Source organism: Paralichthys olivaceus, chromosome 18, assembly GCF_024713975.1.
Source record: "Paralichthys olivaceus isolate ysfri-2021 chromosome 18, ASM2471397v2, whole genome shotgun sequence".
In the NCBI taxonomy this organism is placed as follows: Eukaryota; Metazoa; Chordata; class Actinopteri; order Pleuronectiformes; family Paralichthyidae; genus Paralichthys; species Paralichthys olivaceus.
In genome coordinates this window covers 8,479,259-8,498,502 of record NC_091110.1, presented here as the reverse complement: position 1 = coordinate 8,498,502, position 19,244 = coordinate 8,479,259, and the positions used below count along the sequence as shown (strand labels likewise).

The 19,244-nt window shown below is 40.9% G+C and overlaps 1 protein-coding gene across 1 annotated transcript in view; it reads right to left on the bottom strand.

Moving 5' to 3' along the window:
* mtrex (Mtr4 exosome RNA helicase) overlaps positions 1-19,244 on the bottom strand; it is a 22,421-nt gene extending 3,177 nt beyond the window's left edge. Inside the window, exons 1-24 of the mRNA XM_020082046.2 lie at positions 19,087-19,244; positions 18,382-18,522; positions 18,225-18,291; positions 17,781-17,843; positions 17,553-17,665; positions 14,365-14,539; positions 14,201-14,291; positions 13,989-14,113; positions 13,358-13,456; positions 13,083-13,200; positions 12,871-13,002; positions 9,375-9,454; positions 8,829-8,939; positions 7,857-7,958; positions 6,097-6,222; positions 4,988-5,138; positions 4,332-4,504; positions 4,178-4,246; positions 3,976-4,101; positions 3,239-3,349; positions 2,938-3,126; positions 1,725-1,888; positions 1,070-1,175; positions 73-129 (exon numbers count right to left, since the gene is read on the bottom strand). Coding sequence (XP_019937605.2) covers positions 73-129; positions 1,070-1,175; positions 1,725-1,888; positions 2,938-3,126; positions 3,239-3,349; positions 3,976-4,101; positions 4,178-4,246; positions 4,332-4,504; positions 4,988-5,138; positions 6,097-6,222; positions 7,857-7,958; positions 8,829-8,939; positions 9,375-9,454; positions 12,871-13,002; positions 13,083-13,200; positions 13,358-13,456; positions 13,989-14,113; positions 14,201-14,291; positions 14,365-14,539; positions 17,553-17,665; positions 17,781-17,843; positions 18,225-18,291; positions 18,382-18,522; positions 19,087-19,187 — 2,790 coding nt within the window. The 5' untranslated portion in view covers positions 19,188-19,244. The remainder of the gene's footprint in view (positions 1-72; positions 130-1,069; positions 1,176-1,724; positions 1,889-2,937; positions 3,127-3,238; positions 3,350-3,975; positions 4,102-4,177; positions 4,247-4,331; positions 4,505-4,987; positions 5,139-6,096; positions 6,223-7,856; positions 7,959-8,828; positions 8,940-9,374; positions 9,455-12,870; positions 13,003-13,082; positions 13,201-13,357; positions 13,457-13,988; positions 14,114-14,200; positions 14,292-14,364; positions 14,540-17,552; positions 17,666-17,780; positions 17,844-18,224; positions 18,292-18,381; positions 18,523-19,086) is intronic.

Sequence of the window (19,244 nt, the reverse complement as noted above, 5' to 3'; positions counted from 1 at the left end):
CACAAATGGGTACAAACATTTCCAAACTCAAACCTTCAGAATCAAACGTGGGATCGTTTTGTGTCGGCTCACCTGCATCTGTCTCAGGGGTGCGGCTAACTGTTCAGTCAGTTTGGGCATCTCACTGGCCTGGAGGACAAAAAGACATCACTGATAATGTAACAGCTATTTTAGATTTTAGACAGAATATCGCTACTTGAGCTTTTAGACAAAAGGAACCGATTTAAACACCAAACAAAAGCCTAACCCTAACCCAAACCTGCTGGTTTCTCATTGGCTGGATGGGTTTAAATCATCTTCATGCAAATTCTTAAACCTTCAAATTCAAATTCAGTAATTTTGATTGTAAACTGACTTCATTCACTCCCACTTTGTATCATGAACAGAATATGTAAAGCATCTGTCAGTAAAGTTTTTTCGTACGAATGAGACACCCGAGTTTCTGTGCAGTAGTGTTAACACCTCGTTTCAGGAACACAAAACATATTTGGGCTGCTATTAAAAATGACTTTTTATTGTCAATAAATCTAAACATTATTTGCATCATCAAATATTTTGTGTGAAAATAGTAGAAGGTGCAGACTCAGATTTCACAAGGCACTGTTTAAATTGCTCATTTAATTTGGCTAAAACTGTAAAATGTTCAATGTACGACACACAACAGCAGCAGGTGGTCTTTGATGACAGACAGCAGCTGCGCACACACACACACACACACTCTAACATGACAGCTGCTTGTCGTCGTTCCCTGAGACACAAAAGTGAGCCGTGATTCACTGAGTTCAGACGACTGAGCTGATGCGGAGCCAGTGAAGTTTTTTTTAAACATCTGATGCTGGATGAGCTCACTGAGAGAACAGGCATCATTAGGAAAGACAAACACACATCAACCTCAGGTTTCTGTTGCGTTTGCAGAGCATTGCAAGAGGCCAAGAATGCGATTAGAGTGCGAGTGTGTGGAAACGAGCATCAACTATTTATCTCAGCTTTCGGAAAAAGGCTTAATATCTGTTTGTACGGAGGATTAGAGGAATCGATTTGTCTTGTCAGTGTGTTTGTTTGTTCCTACGTTCTCCTGGAAGACGAAGCAGGACAGAAGGGCGGTGGCCTGTTCCACCGTCAGATCGTTGAAGAGACCGTTGAACACCATCTCCGTCAGCAGCAGCTCGTCAGCACTGGGAAGATAATCGCAGAGTGAATGAACAGATAGAACCTGCCGGCTCTATGCATGTGATGAAGGGAAAGACAAGTCGGTTTAAAGCAGTGGTTCTCTAATGACACTAAGGTGCTGTATTTGGATCCTTCTTTTCTTCCCCCCCATCACTGATTATCACATAGATCACAATCACGATAATCACATAGATTAAAAAATTGATGGGTCGAACATCTTAAAGCTTCTGAAGGGGGGCATTCAAGAAAACATTTGGAACCACTGGGTTAAAGGTTCAAACATCGATACATCGATCCTGTTCATTTAACACAGAGCCACTCTGTTTCTTTTTTTAACTCGCTTGGTGCCTCATTTCCTGGTTGAAATTCCACTTTGACAACATCATGTGTTAACGTTTGCTTTAGTGGAAAAACATTTTGAGCTTCAGAAGATTGGATCAATTATAACGACCATTTCAGCCTCATGATGCTTTCGGGAAATACGATGATGACAGTTTCCCTGTTTCTGTGTCCAGTTGTGTCATGTGTTCCTACAAACCCAAACCCGTTCCTACCTGCTGATTTCACATGCAACTCTCCCTTTGATCTCGATCACATCGGAGGGACTGGCGAAGCCGAGGCGTCGCAGGACTCTCTTCCTGCACTTCAGCTTGTCCATCTGCAGGACGGTGCGAGCTTTCTTCAGGTCTCGCTTGGCTGTGCGAACATCTGCTGCGATCTAAAACACACACACACACACTTACTGTTAAACCATGAAGCCTTCACCTGAGGTGACTTCCAAGGTTCATATTTATTAAAAGCACTTTGAAAACTTCCAGTTGTGTGTATGAGCTCATTTCAAACACAGTGATGAATGGTCATCTGTCTGCTTATCTGTTCATTCTCCATTTCAACCTTTACAACACACCTCTCAGCCAAAGACACACACAACACTGAGATTTCACCAGCATGGTTCTGTCCTCATGGTAAGCTGCACTACTGAGATGCTAAAGAAATCTATCAAATCAGAAGATGAGAGCTAAAAGGTTTTCAGTGCTCCCAGCAGATCACGACAAGAGCAACCATACACTTTTTGATGATCTGCATAAACATTTTCTTCAGTCTTTCCACCGGACACTGGCAGAACCAGTCGGGCTGTTTTGCAATTATTATTACACTGTGTGCAAAACATGAGATAAGTGACGTACTGGTTAGATTATGAACAAGGGGAAATTAATTCCTATATGTGTGGATGAGGCATAATATTATATTTGTATGGGACTAAGAATGTTTTGATGTTTATTGTATTCAGTTTTCTGTAACCGGATGTCCAGCATTAACATGAACCTTACTGCTTTTGATTGTTCTGAAATGTTTCCCTGATAAAGGTACGTATTTACATCGCTACTTTTAACTTTGGAGTCTTGTTGGAGCCTTTTTTCCCTGATCGTTATCTGATTAGGGTTTTTGTTCTGACCTATGACTGAGGAGGAGGCCCTGTGGATGTAAGGTCCTTACTGTCTTCCTGTATTTGTCCGTATAAGTGTATAAGCAGTTAAAACCAACCTGTCTGGCAGGAAAAGACAAAGCAAGGTCACTGTTTGAAATCTAATATTGGTAGCTGATGAAAATGAATAGAAAAGATAAAACAATGAATAGGGAGGGATTATTATTTCAAAAGTAACGAAACCCAACTGTGGATAAATGATTCCTCTTTCAAAAGGGTTTGACATTTAACAGGTTTCACATGACGAACATAAACTAAAACAGACACACACAGTTTCTCACCAGCGCTTTCTTCTCACAGAGAGAATACACAGATTCCAGATTTGGGTCACTGTGCAGGGGGTGAGAGTACATGCGGTGCTCAAAGGCCTCCACTTTCTGAATGACTTTCTTCAGAGCAGGGTCTTTAATGCCCATGTCGTCTATGGGGTCGAGCAGAGGAACGCCGTCTGGGAAACGCTTCTGCACCTCCTGAGGACAAAAAATGTGGAGGTAAACGAAGGAAAGGCACAAATTCTGATAAAGATATCATGGTCTACCACTTTTAATATATTTGTTTCAAGATGGCTGCAGTTTGTTTTACCTGAATAGACTTGAGCATGAGCTGTCTGTTGTCGAAGGGCCTCAGGTCTTTGGGGATGTAAAGACGAACAGAGCTGATGGAAGTCAGGAGATGCAGCATCACTGGGATCACCTGACCAGGACAGTTTACAATCACAGTAGTTATTGGCCAAGCGTCCTGACAAATATAACTCTAACTTCAGAAATGTAGTTTCTATTACCCTGATGTAAATATTAGAAGCATTCAGATAAAGCTTATTGTTAGTCTCTAGTTGGGTGTGATTAAACCATAGCAGAAAAAGAGGGTGGAACAAGGACCTCTAATTTCACATCACTTGTTCATGGTGACCTCCACTGTCAAGTTTCAAGTGATTATAAAGTGAAAATTAAAGGGAAAGTCAGCTCAATTTTCATTATGACTCAAACTTGCTTCAGTGAAATATAAGGACAGTGGAATTGTAGCATTTGTTTCCTTTGTCAATTTGAAGAGTGTTGCAGTCTCCTTCTCGCTCCACATACATCTGATGGTTTCATCTTGAAATGATGTGATGTTTAATTTTCATCAGAGTGAGAATACCTGACCAATCCGACCTCGTCACAGGTCAAGCGCAAAAATGTTGGCCTTTTGTCACCTTTGTATTTATTTACAATATGTGGAAAATAAAAATGTGCATAAAACGGGTAGATAGTAATGCACTGGCACCAAATCTGTATATAGTGTGTGTGAGATGTGTGTTTCCATATGGTTGTCTCACTCACGAGCATCTCTCCAGTCTCCCCCGCAGCAGCAGGTTTTGCAGCCTCGGTCGCAGCATCTTTTACACTTTCCTTGCTGCAGTGAACCAAAACCTCCACCACATACAGCGGCTCGGAGTCTGTAATGGTCTAAATGGAGAAAATGTATATTAGTCACAGTCATGTGTTAAATGATTCACATACATGTGACACCATGTAAACTTACCTTCACGTTAGACTTCTTGCAAAAGTTTACAATAACTCCCCACCCAAAGTCAGCATCTTCATTTTTTACCTATCGGATTAAAACAAAGATGAAGTAAAAACATGAACACATCTATAATTACTGCCTGTCATTGTGTCAGTGTGGGAGGTTTTACCTTGACAAGTCGTCCAGGCTGCAGGAAGGGAAGGCAGTATTTAGGTTTGTGGATGAACTCTTGTATCTCTTTCCCCAGTTTTGCGAGCTGCTGTCGGATTTTAAAGTAAGTGACCACGCTCTCCTCATTAGGGATATCAATGCCGTGGTACTGCTCCTCCAACTTCTTTATTTCTGCACAGAAAACCACAGATGTCATTAAATGCAGCCAAGAACTACTCAACAACAGGTCAATCAATGCAACTATTATGACAAACAATTACTCATTTATCTTCCTGCTTCCTAAATGTGAAGATCTGATGTGTTCTGTTGTATCTGATAGTAAATAGAATGTGTTTTGTTGGATTTTGAAGACAACTGAAAATTTGAAGATGACAATTTAGGAAGTTTGAAATTATAAGAGACATTTTTACTATTGTCTTTTAAGTCAAATATTAATAATTAATTGAGAAAATAACATATAGAGTCATTACTGATGAAAATATCTGAGGTGCAGGTGATAATCTTACTCATAGCAAAAATGTCACTTTGTATTCATAACAGTGAACAATGTGGTTGTTTTTGTACTTTACAGATTGATTTGAGTTTAATTTGTCTTGATCATTATCTCATCCAGTCTAGAGTGTGCAGAACTACATATGGAAATAAAAAGCTTACTCTCCACTACACCAGGCAAAGCCCTGTAGTGTTGAAACTGGTAGAAAGACTTCTCCAGCATGTACTCTGGGTTGATCTCCTCCACACGCAGCAGGTTAAGCACCATGTTGTAGGTCAGGTGGAAGGCACTGTTCAATGGGTCGGCTGATCCCTGCACAATAAAAACAGTCAAATAAGAAACAGACATAAAAATAAATGCTTTTATTCTACTATACAGCTGAGGTTCATTATGAGTTTTAATAATGTTGTTAATATTTGGTAACGGTGCCAGGAAGGTTGGAGGTCTGACTAAATCTAGTCTGAAGTCACTTTTCCCCAAATTAAACTCAGAAGAATATTTTGCAATCGTGACCTATGAGATGCCAGAACCACAGATATGTGTTCAAAATCTTTCTCCAAGACACCCTGGGAGTTCAACAATAGCGCCAACTAACAGTTTTACATTAACACAATTTCTTTATAAATCTATGCAGCTACATATTCCTAACAGCGCAGCCATAAATGTGTCGAATCAAAAACAATAAACCAAGGCTCGCTGGCTTCTCTGTGACAGAGCGGAGTCAAGTGTTGAAGTACAAATGACCTGATGATGAACGACTTGAAGATTTAGTTCCGACAATTTCCACTCAAGTGATAAAGAAAGTTCTCAGTTTCCCACAGTATCCATTCAACCTTAGGCTGCAGCGGGCACACGCACAAAGGTCACTCTTGGATGCAACAGATTCCAAGTGAAAGGTACCCAGACTGAAGAGTGAAAAACAAACTCTCGAGTGACAGAGAACTGAACTGCATTTCGGGTAGGCACACAACTGCAGCTGAAACTATGAAGTCCGATTCTCAGCATGGAAGGTAAAAATGATGGACCATAGCTTGTGTGAGCTAATAGTTGCACACAGCTTATGTTATTATGAAAAGTATTCATATCATTTAGAAACTGTGGTGGGAGAAATAAGAATAAGCTGGGTTGCCACACTCGAGACAGTTAATGAGAAACACTGGACAATTTCCAGCAATAGCAGAATGTGTAGAAAGCACTGAAGAGGTGTGCAAAGATGACAGTGATAGTAGCTGCATTCTGAAAAATAACCTGAACGTGTGCGGTAAAGTACCTTGAGCAGCTGTTTGCCCACAGTCGGACTCATCTTCTCATCCGCCATGAAAATAACAATTCCCCTGTCGTCCATTCCTCTCCTCCCTGCACGCCCAGACATCTGGATGTACTCACCTGATGTGATCTGAGCCACGTGAAAACACACATGATATTAAGAAGAAAGAAATCTGTTAGTGAATAATACTTTTCTATGCAATAGAAATAATTGTTGTACTGATAAAGGATGAAGAAAACAAATTGGAGGAAAAACAACATATTTATAATAGAATAGATGAGAATAAGTAAATGTTTTTATAGTATTTGCACAGCTCTAGATGATGGGTCTCTTGAGGAAAAGGCTGCACCAGTTTTCCTCAGGTCTTTGAGGCCGACTCTGCATCACACATGGCTCTGATTTAACTATATATCTTTATTTCAGGTCTTTCAGCAATAAAAACTTAGCAAAAAGGGAGATAATATTCCTTTCTGAGTTGAGACTGATTATCATTTCAGGCATGCTGAGGGACCCGCTCCTGATTTGAAACACAGTGCGTTTTCAGGAATGAGAGCTGTGTGTTGAAGTGTGCGAGTGCCTGCGTGGAGCTTTGGCACTGTCAGAGGCACCAGATGTTCCTGATGAACTTCTTGGAGGGCAGTTTCCAGCTCACATTCTCTTCAAGCCTGTGTGTGTGTGTGTGTGTGTGTGTGTGTGTGTGTGTGTGTGTGTGTGTGTGTGTGTGTGTGTGTGCCTGCGAGAGTTCGCTGGAACCCCATGTGTATGAAGTGATGATGAAGGGTGCTTCTAAGGGACGGCTCACACAGACACAGGCTCTTATAGACGATACGTGGCTGTTTATGTGGGGATGCGAGCAGCAGGACTTGAAGACCATATTAAGGCCTCAGAGAAAACCGGAGTGTGTGACAGCTCCTCACAGCAAATAAGCAGGAGCTGTTTTAAAGAGATAGTACTGTTTATGGAGGGCTTAACTACCAAGACCCACACTCATTGCAGGTATAGTAACAAGGAAAAACTATTTTTTATTTAAAAAAGCTGCAGCTTCCTATAAAAAGGCACAGAAATGCATATTACAGGTCTCCAAAAATGGACGTCTGGTCTGCATAACATGTTGGCTCAGCCCAGTTCCTGCTTTTATTTGCCGACAGTACAGCAAATAATTATGTTCTTATGTGGATTTTGCATGTAGGGTTAATGTTACAGTGTTAAATAAATCATTACCTCTGCCAAGTTGGTTGGTTTGTGTTTTAAGCATGATTCTAGAAAAACTGCTGGTCGGATTTTCATGAAAGTTGGTGGAAGGATACGTTATGGGTCAGGGACAAAACCGTTACATTTTCAGGCAGAGTGTTTAACATTTTCACTTATTCCCCAGGGAATAATTCATAACCCGTTATGAAAATTCAGGGAGCGATATCTATGGGTGTGTGCAATTTGGTGAAAAAAAGACTGTTGGGCCTTGGTGGAGGCATGTGCTCCACTGAGGGCCATTCTAGTTACAAATAAGTAGAAAGTATTAAACTCTCAGTTTAGCAGTGGAGCAAAGAGATCCAATAATTGACATCAGGTAGTTGTTGCCATTTCAAATATACTGTAACTGCATTGTAAATAAACCAAAACACAACTATGTATGAGATTGTTCTCACTGAGTGAGGAGGAAAAATAAGAGAACCAATTTCATAATACTCCAAAAATCCTGCTGAAGATTTGGCTACACAGAAAAACATATGTGAAAATAACAGTGTGTGCGTGAATGCTCTTACAAAGCGATGATTCTTGCCATCAAACTTGCGTGCACTGGTGAAGAGCACGGTGCGAGCTGGCATGTTGATGCCCATGGCAAACGTCTCTGTGGCAAACAGGGCCTGGAATGAGAATAAAAAGCATAAAGACAAGGTTCCTCATTAAATCACTGTCAGTACAGCTTGAAAATGATGTCCTGTGGAGTAGCCTTGAGAACTTATATTTGTGTTGAGTGAGTGGTTCTCACCAAAAGGCTTTGTGGGTTTCTTTGAGGCTCAAAAAAAGCCAATTTGTCTAAAACAGTGTGATATTCAACAGGTCACTATTGTTTGTGCTTTCATCCTGCATGGCTCTGCAGAGGCCAGAAACATGCAAGCTCACATTTATAGTAGATTACATTATTATAGTAATAAAAGTTGAGTATTTCTGCTGTTTAACTCACAATTGTCACTGGGGACTCTCTGACATTATTAAGAAGTCCTACCTTTTAATATTATGAATCATTGTCCAGTGTTTTGAATTCTGATTAAGCCTTTAAGTCATTCAAGTGTTATTACAACTGGATCAAATGTTAAGCCACCACTACAACACGGCCTCACCACAACATTGCTGACACAAGACTTTTTAGTCAACGTCTACTCAATGCCACAAACTGTTGAGCTCAAGTGAGTTACTTGAAAAAAAAAAAAAGTGTACTGAGTCAACACACGCTCCTCGATCAGGGGCTGGATCCAGGAAGTTCTTTAATCACTTAATTTAACTTTGCGAAATTAAAAAAAAAAAAATATTCTCACCAAATTCCCATGGGATAATTCAAGGGTCTTGATGAAAACAAATCTGGTATATTTGGTGAACTGTTATCTATGAGTGCCATTTGGTGCAGCTTGACTGAATTTAAGGGGACTGTTGGGCCTTGGTGGAGGTATGAGCTCTACAGCTCCAGTCTGGTTAAATCATGTTTTTAAAACATCTTGATGCAGAGACAGTCTTACCTTGATCAGACCTTCGGAGAAAAGGATCTCTATGGTTTCTTTTAGGATGGGCAGCAGGCCTCCATGATGGATACCTATTCCCCTCTTTAACAGAGGCAGCACATGCTCCACCTGAGGAACAAAGGCGTGGATATGTAGTTTATTGTTTGCAGTATTTGTATTGTAAGTTCAACGGGTATTTAGATCATAGCCATCGTCACATGAAGAGACAGAATGGAAAAGCGTTGAAACCTTATAGTGAAAGTGGTATGTATAATTGTAATGTAGCGATCTACACACGGTTACCTCAACATGGCTGTTTTCATAACATAACTCACCACAGTGGCGTTGAATAACAGGAGCAGAGTGTTTAAAGCCTGTGTTGACATTATGTGTGCAGCTATTTACATTCAGGCTGTTTAACTGTCTTCTCTTGGTAGAAAAATACGAGCCATTTTCCTGAGGCTTTACGGGGTGACAGCGCTGGCTTCCACAACTGGAGCCAGAACAAACTGGATTGTTTATAAAACTATCTTATTATTTGTGAGACAGTCCAGGACTCCTCACCTGAGGCAGTTTCTTGTCTTCGTCTGAGAGACAGTCCACAGCGTTGTTGAACACTTCCTCCACCAGACGTTTCTCATCATCTGTTATTTCACAAAACAATCATGTTAGCATCCTCTCATATCTGTTACGAAAATGTTCCAAATATCAGCACAAAGCAATTTCTTACATCCTGAACATGTGCAAATCTTTCAACATGCACAAGCTCTCACACTCTCTCACACACACACACACACACACACACACACACACACACACACACACACACACACACACACACACACACACACACACACACACACACACACACACACACACACACACACACACACACACACACACACTTTTGGGTGTTGGGCAGTTCACAAGGGACAAATGAGGAGAGTTTTTTTAGGACATTGTTTGCAGGAAAACTTCAACCAGCCAGGGCCGGAGAAAGCAAGTGATGCTGCTGCATTGACTCCAGGTTTTTATTATGTAGAATTTCCTACCAACAATGAATTCATCTAATCTGCTAAATATGAATGCAACGAGTGTACCTCTGCCACCAGTGTCCTGATAATCACGTCACATTGTTTGCTGCTGGTTATCCATGTGGAAACTTAGTCACCGGTCTGTCTTTATTCAAGAGACCATTCTGGGAAATCTTGTGTTAGTCAGAAACTTGGGACTTCCGCAAAGTCTGATTGTTAAACTGTGAATAGTGGGACTTATTTTAACCATTTAATAATAAAGCAATACCACACATCACATCCATGGTTCTGGAAAAAAAAAAATCACAGCCAGGACTCGGCCTCTACTTTACATCATTAATTCCACAGAGCACGATTATAACAGACTTAAAAACCTAAATATGAAAGTGAAAAAAACATCTCCTATTGAATCTGCTCCAAAATTTAATGGGTTCTCCTCGGCCCATGCTACACTCTTCCACCAAGTTTAATTAAAATCAGATCATCTTCTGACTTGAACATCACTGAAAATCTTTGAGTAGATCTTTAACAAGGTGCATGAGCAGGAAAATCCAAAAATAACTGTATAGCTTGAAGTGAACTACAAGGACAAGTGGTAGAAAAATCTAAATTTAAGAACAAAACTCAATCAGTGATGCAACCAGAAATTGCTCAAATATTTCCCTCTGGACCAAGACTTTTCTGACCTCACGCAACACAACTACAAAAAACTGCTGCCGCTGCAGGTCAGCATCACAACAGAACATTGGTATGCATCTTTTTTTAGTCTTTGCATAAAACCCAGCCCCTACCATTAGTTGCCTGCTTGTCACTAATGTTCTGCAATCATTCAGCTGGTTTGTGTTTCAGCACCAGTCGCTTCCTGACTCCAGCACAGCTCTGCCATTCCACAAACATTGCCCAGAAACTATGTGTCACAGCTAACAACAGAGAGGGATCTAGAGGCGGGCTTCTTTTTAGTATTCAAGAAAGAGACACAGAAAGAAAATAAGGATGGAAGAAGAAAACACATGTAGAAAAGGTAGAGCAGGGAGAAAGGGGGTGGACGGAGAGCCACATGGCTCCCGAACCCGGATCATAACCCACCTGAACTCCCAAAGAGAGGAACTCAAAACATCAACAACCTGCCTATAGATACTGTCTCCACTGGGTAACTGTCATGTTCAGTTTCTAAGCCATTTTATTACATGAATTGCAGAAACTATGCAAAAAATGGGTATAGACATTTTCCAGAGCCTGTATTTACATATGAAAATGGAAGCAGGAGATTGTCCAAGTCAGACACTTAAGAACAACAGACAAATCTCCGGAGCTGTTAGGCAAAGGGTGGTGCTTGGGTGATAGCATAATATTTTTGTTAACAGCACATCAACACCAGTGTTTCGGGTCAGATGAAGACAAGACTTCAAGTGCATGACTGAAAACAGTTTCATTGGCAAATGAAAAGAAAGAAAACGTTTTGAAAGTGATTTTTTAAAATGCAAATGGTTAGATTGCACCGTGGGTCATTCAGAGAATTTGCTACACAATTTGTAGCCAGGAAACAGAACATTATCCCACATGACAGCTTCTTTGTTGTTTAAACAAACATAAAGTAAATGGAATAATTTGAGTTTTGGGAATATAATATTTTTTCTCGATTCAACATTTTCTGCAATCAAATGAAATTATTTGACCGTTATTACTGGATGCTAGTGGCCTCATTTTCTAAGAAACCTTCTTTGTTTAAGAAAGAATTTCAAAACACATGAAACCGCTGGAAAGGAGAGATTATGTTTGGCTGAATATTCCCATTTGTTTTTTGCAGGATTGATGAAAAAAAAAAGACATTGGCAGTGTTGACAGAAGAGAGGCCTCCAGGGTTGGAAGAGCTCAGCATTAAAACAAACCTTCTTGTTTATAAGACATTTATCATGTATCATGGAAGTAAGACTTCATTAGCATTAAGCTTGTTGTATTTCACCAAAAAATAAAAGCCTGCAGCAGATGAACATGAACCAAGCTCCATCTGCGACTGGTTCTATCCCCATAGAGCAGAGACTTGTCCTCATGAAGCAACTTCACTTGCACACTGAAGCAAACAGCAGCTGTGCACAGCTGGTCCTCAATAAGCCATATTCACTCAGTGGGGAGGCTTCATTCACTTTGACTCGCCAAGTATTTCGTATTTTGGTGAGTGGTTTCGCTTGCCTAATTTCAACTCCCTACACAAATGCCTCAGCAATTTATCACAAAAATGTATTTGTTTTGGTGATGCAATGTGTAAAGAACTCTGAAACTAGCCAAAAATATGCTCATTGTTTTAATGTGCTGACAGTGTTACATTACAGCTGACAAATGGAAAATGCAGAGAAAACACAGCTCACAGTAAAGCACTATAATTTAGCTGAGAAGAGATTCATGATGTCAAGCTGACAGAGCTTTTACTACTGGCTGAATAAGCATGGATTTTTAATTACTGGAATAACAGACATGCCTGTGAGTGGAAAATATCACTGGATTATGAAGCACACAAAATGTAGGCTGTGATTCAAAGTAGACAGCACAAGACTGGAAAATGTTTTATCTTTATCACAGTTAGGCCACTGGGATTTATGCTTTGTAAACACAGAGAGTTTTGCTTTCCACCAAGTCAAATCTACTGGACTATATTTGACCTCATTCAGCTGAGTGAAAACAAAAAGAAAAGAAAGTGATCACAAATGCCAAGAACACGTCAGCTGCCATGAATCTACCGTTTCAAGGGTCTGACGTAAACCTTGTGCTATGCATTCAAATTCTCCAGGTCTGTTGAATAAGCCAACTTAAACTTAAGTGAAGGAAAAAGACTCAGTGATAACAATGTCAGTGGTGCTCGGGCTTCTGAATTACTGCTCATGTTGCAGATCTCAAAAGGTCAGACCGAGTACAAGTTTGTAGAGGAAATAATTACTTACACACACACACACACATACACACGTGCACACACTCATACATGTTAAGATAAGAGCAAATCTGTTGCTGAAGCGCAGCACGTGTGCACTTACCTCTATTAAAGTCCAGTTTGGCCACCTGCAGAGCGTACGCCTCACACTCTTTCTTGCTGAAGCTGAAAATGATGACGGGCTGGAAGTTCCTCTCCATGATCATCTTCACTATCTTGAAAACACTGGATGGACCTACGGAAAGTGCACAATTGTTAATTAATCGACCAACAACACTTGCAGGTTTATAACATGGAATACCGACAAACACACACCTTTAGTGCCTCCTTTTCGTCCTCTCGGGTCCCACTTGCCTCCGCTGCTGCTTCCAGAATCCCCTGCGTCTCTCAGCACTTGCATAGCTGTGTTGAAGTTGTCCTCTCTGAAGTCTCCCTGAAGAAAATATGCAGATATTAGAGAAGACCTATGCCAAATAATGCATTCAAAAGTCAGGAGACGGAAACAGACACATACAGTCGGAATTCTGCAGGACTCATTTATCACTAATTGGCCAACTCTCCATGTAACTCCAGTCCATGGATGTACTTACATTCTCATCAACCACCAGGTGGAGACCGTCACCCCCTGCTGGAAAGATGTAATGTTGCAGTGGAGTGGGACGATAGTCTGTATACACCACATGGCATGGCTAGGAGACATGAGGCAGAAAGACATTGTTAGTTGAGTAAAAATAATAATAATAAAAATGAAGCCATGTAAAGAAGGCAAGATAATTGTCTTTTATTTGTGTTCATGTAGGCAAATGTGCACAATTGTAAGTCTACTGTGCTAGATTCTATTTATTATGCAATCTCTTTGTTTATAATTTGGCTAATTGGCACAAATGAAGATCTTGTTTCTATGATTTTAGAGAATATGCATATACGTTTATTGATGACGGATATTCGACATGACATTATCCTGAAACTGAAACTAAAAACATGTGTATCTTGAGGATGTGTGTATATGACTTAAATGAATTATGACTCAGTTATTGTAGTTTGGCCCATTTATCGACGTGGGCAGTTTCTCTGAGTACTAGCTGTTAACTAACACCCACATGAGCCTGTCTCTTTCACCTCACACAGCATCTTTGCCTCACATCTCTCCTTCGGTGTAAACCACTTCATTAGACTGTTAAAATCATCAACAGCATCGTTTCATTACTTGGTGCATCTCACCTGCTTATGTAGGTGACAAATCCACTCAGCGAACTGTCTGGCATTGGGGATGGTGGCCGACAAGAACACATAATGCACATTGTCAGGAAGAAGGATGATGGTCTCCTCCCACACCACACCACGCTCTGAAATGTCCAGTAGAGTCACTTTACTTTGCAGTGGGAGCTGGTCATTAGTTTGTCTGTGCTGTTTGTATTACAGTATGTACACACCTGCATCTCTCATGTAATGGATCTCATCAAAGACGACCCACCCCACTTCCCTCATGATCTCTGAGCCTCGGTACAACATGCTCCTCAGAATCTGTGAGAACATACGTTAATGCTGATATCTGACAAATCTAATGATGCCTCGTCTCTTTTACAATGTGACCCACCTCTGTTGTCATGACAAGGCAGGAGGCTGTGGGGTTGATGGTGACGTCACCAGTCATCAGTCCCACGTCCTGAAACTCCTCATACATCTCTCTGTATTTCTGGTTAGAAAGAGCCTTGATGGGGCTGGTGAAGATCACTCTCTGCTTCTCTCTGAGGGCCAGAGCTATGGCATATCTACAAGGCAGAGATAAACCAGGTTAATTCATATATCAGACAAACTTTTTCAAAGTTGAAGAGTTTCGAGTAAATCTGACAGAAATATTAGCTTGTTAATGAACTTTTGAGGATCACAGCTTCCTACAACAGGAATGTGGAGTCACTGTGACCTTGACCGTTGACCCTCAAGCACCAAAATGAATCACTTGATCTTTGAGGCCAAGTGAACTTTTGTGCAACTTTTTCCCTTTAGCTGTTAATGCTTATGCGGCCACCGTGACCTTAACTTTGGCCTTTGACTACAAAATTTTAATTCAAGTGAACATTTGTGCCAATTGTTGAAAGAAATCCCCACAAGGCGTTCCAGAGAACTGTGAGAAAATCTGTGATTTGTGAGATCACAGTGACCTCGACCTTTGGCCACCAAATTCTTTTCAGGTCATCCTTTAGTCCAAGTGAATGTTTTTGCCAGATGTACTGATATTCCCTTTGGGCATATCTGATATATTGCATTCAAAGGAACGCATGGTCACATGACAACCAGAAAACCAGACAATTACTATCACACATTCTTTAAATGTGACTTTATTTCTCATGCAGATCAGTGTCTTTGATATTCATACATATTTATGACATCAAAAGAGTATGAAATGTCATGAACAGCTTCACTATCTACTGAATTGTATTGGGTTATGTTTGAAAACATACTACAGCATGATTTTAAAAAGGTATTGTAGACTGTTAGTGTTATTTCAAGTGTTTAAATAAATTTCTTTCTTATGTATTAATACTTTAAAACATTGACAAAACCTTTCTTCTAATCTATGTGATAAATATTGTAATTGTGTTGATTTGTTCAGCTCTACACGGTATCTATTGTACTTCTGTCCATCCTGGGAGAGGAATCCCTCACTTCTTGACCCTAGAATGGGCCCTTTATATTTAGATACTTTATATTTACATAGGGAGCATGTCCTCTCTACTGAGGCCACCGTGTTTTTTGAAGTAGTCCAAACTGGACAATCAGATTTAGTGATTGACTTTTAACAGAAATGTGTTCATAAAACATTCTTTACTTTGTCAAAAAATATAAACTGCAACAAAAGATGAGATCCCCTGTGTTTAGTCGGCTCATGTTACACATGGAAACAAGTCATTCCACAAACTTGTCCAATGATTCCTGGATTGTGGTTTTGTCCAAAACCAAATCCACTTCTTTTGTAAAATGATGCAGAAGGTCAAAGTTGTTAAAACCCACATGCAGCAGACCAGTCCTTAAAATGTGGATTGCATTTCTCATCTCAGCCAGGGATGGCACAGGGGTCTTATCTTCATCCTCCTCTGATTCCTTGCTGCTGACAGCATCGGTATCCACACCAAAGTGCTCGCTCTCCTCCGTGACGTTGTCCTCATCCGTAAAAGGCTCTAACAAAGAGACGCTGTCATCCGTTGCAATCCACTGTTCAAACTCTGCAGTGCTCATCTCAGCAGGTGGATCAATAGCTGTCAGTTCCTCCACTGGGGAAATGACAAGACCTCCTTTCCTCCAGCAATTTCTTATTGTGGAGGCTTCCACATCAGCCCAAGCATCCCTTAGCATGAGAACAGCATCCAGGAGGCTGATTCTTTTGGCGATGTCTACAGCAGTAACTCTGCTCCCCTCATCAGTTTGGCGCAGCACACTGCGGGCCATCTCTTTTCTAAAGTAAGCTTTAGCTGTTCTGATGATCCCCTGGTCACAGGGCTGGAGAATGGAGGTTGCGTTCTTTGGAAGGAACTCAAGTCGGATGTTTCTCAGTGTTGTGTTTTTAACATCATGGGCTGTACAGTTGTCCACAAGCAGGAGAATCTTCTTCCTCTCATGGCCCAATTTGCGATCCCACTCTATCAACCACTCTTCAAAGAGAGCCCTAGTCATCCAGGTTGATGCATTTGCTGCATATGGGACAGGCAGTGTGTGCACATTTTTGAAGCACCTGGGGTTATGACTCTTGCCAATGACAAAAAGTTCCTTTTTTTCCCCGGCAGCAGAGCAGGCGAACAGAGCGGTGATCCTTTCCTTAGATTTCTTCCCTCCTCCTCTTTTATTGTCACATGTTAAGGTCCGGGTGCTGTCAGGTAGTGTTCGAAAGTAAATTTTGGTCTCATTAGCATTCCAGATGCTATGCTCTGGGTATTCTTGTCTCAACTGTGCCCACTGCTCCTCCAGCCATTGGTCATGTGACACAATGTCAGCCTCAGCAGCCTCCCCATGCAAGAAGATGTTCTCCCTCCTTTTAAACCGCTGAAACCAGCCGATGGAAACTTTGAAATTGTTCTCTCCTAATTTTGCTGCCAATTCTCCAGCCTTCTCCATCACCAAAGCCCCACTCAAGGGGGTATTACATGATCGGGCATTATCGATCCACTTAACGAGGGCGGCTTCTACCAAAGGTGCTTTCCCAGTGCGGAGTCGTTTTCTCTCTCCCTTGCCAGCAGCGATGATTGTTTCTCTGTGTTTAAGTATTCTACACAAGGTGGCCTGAGGAACACCAAGCTTCTCTGCTGCATCTCGTTGGCTCGCTCTCGGCAGTTTGTCATACGCTTCAATGAGATCACATTTTTCACTGAAAGAAAATGACTTCCTTGTTCCTGTGTTTTCAATAGGTGGGAATCCCAGGCCTTGGGTCCTAGCAAGCAGCGGAAGCAGACCAAGTATAATTTTAAAAATAAAATGAAACTACATACTTTTTTGTTTTTTTCTATTCGTTTTCATGTATGAAAAGACCCAAAATGAACACCATGAGCGGACTACTTTATTGCTATTAACGGATTATTTAAACAGCATTTGTATAGGACTGATCCCAAGCTTTTGGATCCATATCTCTATATCCGGTTTCCACTGTATTTTTAGGTTCGGCACCCTCACATATAAAAAGTAGTGTTGCAAGTTAATCATTACTGTAACATATTCATTTTCAGCCCAATCAGGTGTCTCCTATATTCTTTAAATAGTTGATTGTTTAACTTATAGTTAATTGAGAATACTCACTCAGCACAGACAGTCTTGCCAGCGGAGGTGTGTGCAGACACAAGCACAGACTCATTGTTGTCAATACATAAGATGGCCTCGCGCTGGAACGGGTCAAGAATAAAAGGGTACTCCTGCAAGAACAACAAACAACAACATAAGGGATGAACAAATAAAAACAAAAAGACATTAACACAATTTGCATTTGGAACAAACTAAGGTAATCACACAGGTAGAATATTGACAAACCTTGGCTGCTTTCCCCACTCGACCTTTCAGTGGTTTATATTCATCACTGGCAGGCAGAGCCACCTGTTGAAGAAATATGTTCGGTAAATAAAGTTTTGCATAAGAGAAACAGTTCCTTTGGATCTTTTTCAGACCTCGTATCAACATCAATTCTGAGAGATTCAATCACTAGCGCCAAACGTGTCCTCAATACATCTAGAGATCCAAGACGACATTATTTTTGCTATGCGAACGCAAATGCGGTTACAACGTAATTTGGTCTTTGCGAAACAGAAATGACGTACATGGTTATTTACAGGGGAGTGACAGTCACAGGAAACATTCTGGACGCATTTCAATGCCTGATGGGAACAGACCAACTTAGAGCTGACCACTTGTGATTGGATCTCTCGGGATGGATGTTAGGATCGGGTCTGAACAGAGCCTGGGATTTGCCTCCTTTACCTCATGTGAGCATCCTTCCACAGTTTCAACTTGCTCCACCTTCACTTGAGGCATAAACTCTGCAAGACTAAAGAAAACAAAGCACAATGTTACCTACACAACTTTAAAGCACATTCTCCTCCACGAGCCTACTGTGATTAACTGTAACTCAACTCACTTCAGGTCATTAGCAGAGGCTGCCTCGTTTCGAGGTTTCTTCACGAATACCACCTCCTCTCCACCGTCACTGTCCGCCTCCCTCTTGACCGGGACAGCGGATCCAGCATCCTTGTCGGTGCCATTTTTACCTCCTGATTTCCTGTAGCAGAGAAAGATTCTGTTAACTAAATCTAAAAATACACAGGAATGATACACACCACTTCGAAATTCACTGTTTCATAGAAGCAGTGATGGAAAGTAAAATAATATTTCCTCAAGCACTGTACTCTCAAATATTCTTCTACTACTTCATAATTATACTTCAAAACATTTCAAAACAAATGTTGTACTTTATAATCCACTAACTTTATCTGCCGAGTAACTATTAAAATTTCATTTTTACACATATTACAGACTGCCGAACATACAAATCATTGTAAAAATAATATTAAAAAGTCAACTATATACGTTGTAATTGCGGTTCTATGTCACGTTTCAAGGAAATTAGGTAATTATTTGATAAAAACTCATAAAAGACGTTTTGAATTGGGGCTTATCAGCACAAACCGGCACTTTATCTGCTTTATGCTAACCCAAGCTAGCGCTGCTAGCGGACTGTTTCACTGTCACGAGCGCACATGATGCTTCGTTTTACGTCTCGTGTACAATCGAAGCTCCGCGTTTTAAAACAAACGTAACACCGCAGACACCAAAAAGACTTTACCCTGGATCCAGAGCCACGGAGGCGGGAGGAGTTTTGCTGGAACTGGTTTGTTGTTCATCGTCAAACACGCTGAACAGGCCGTCTCCAAACGCGTCAGCCATGATTGTTGATGGCACGACTTCCCACAATTCAACACGAGGCTGTGCTGCGTTCAGGGA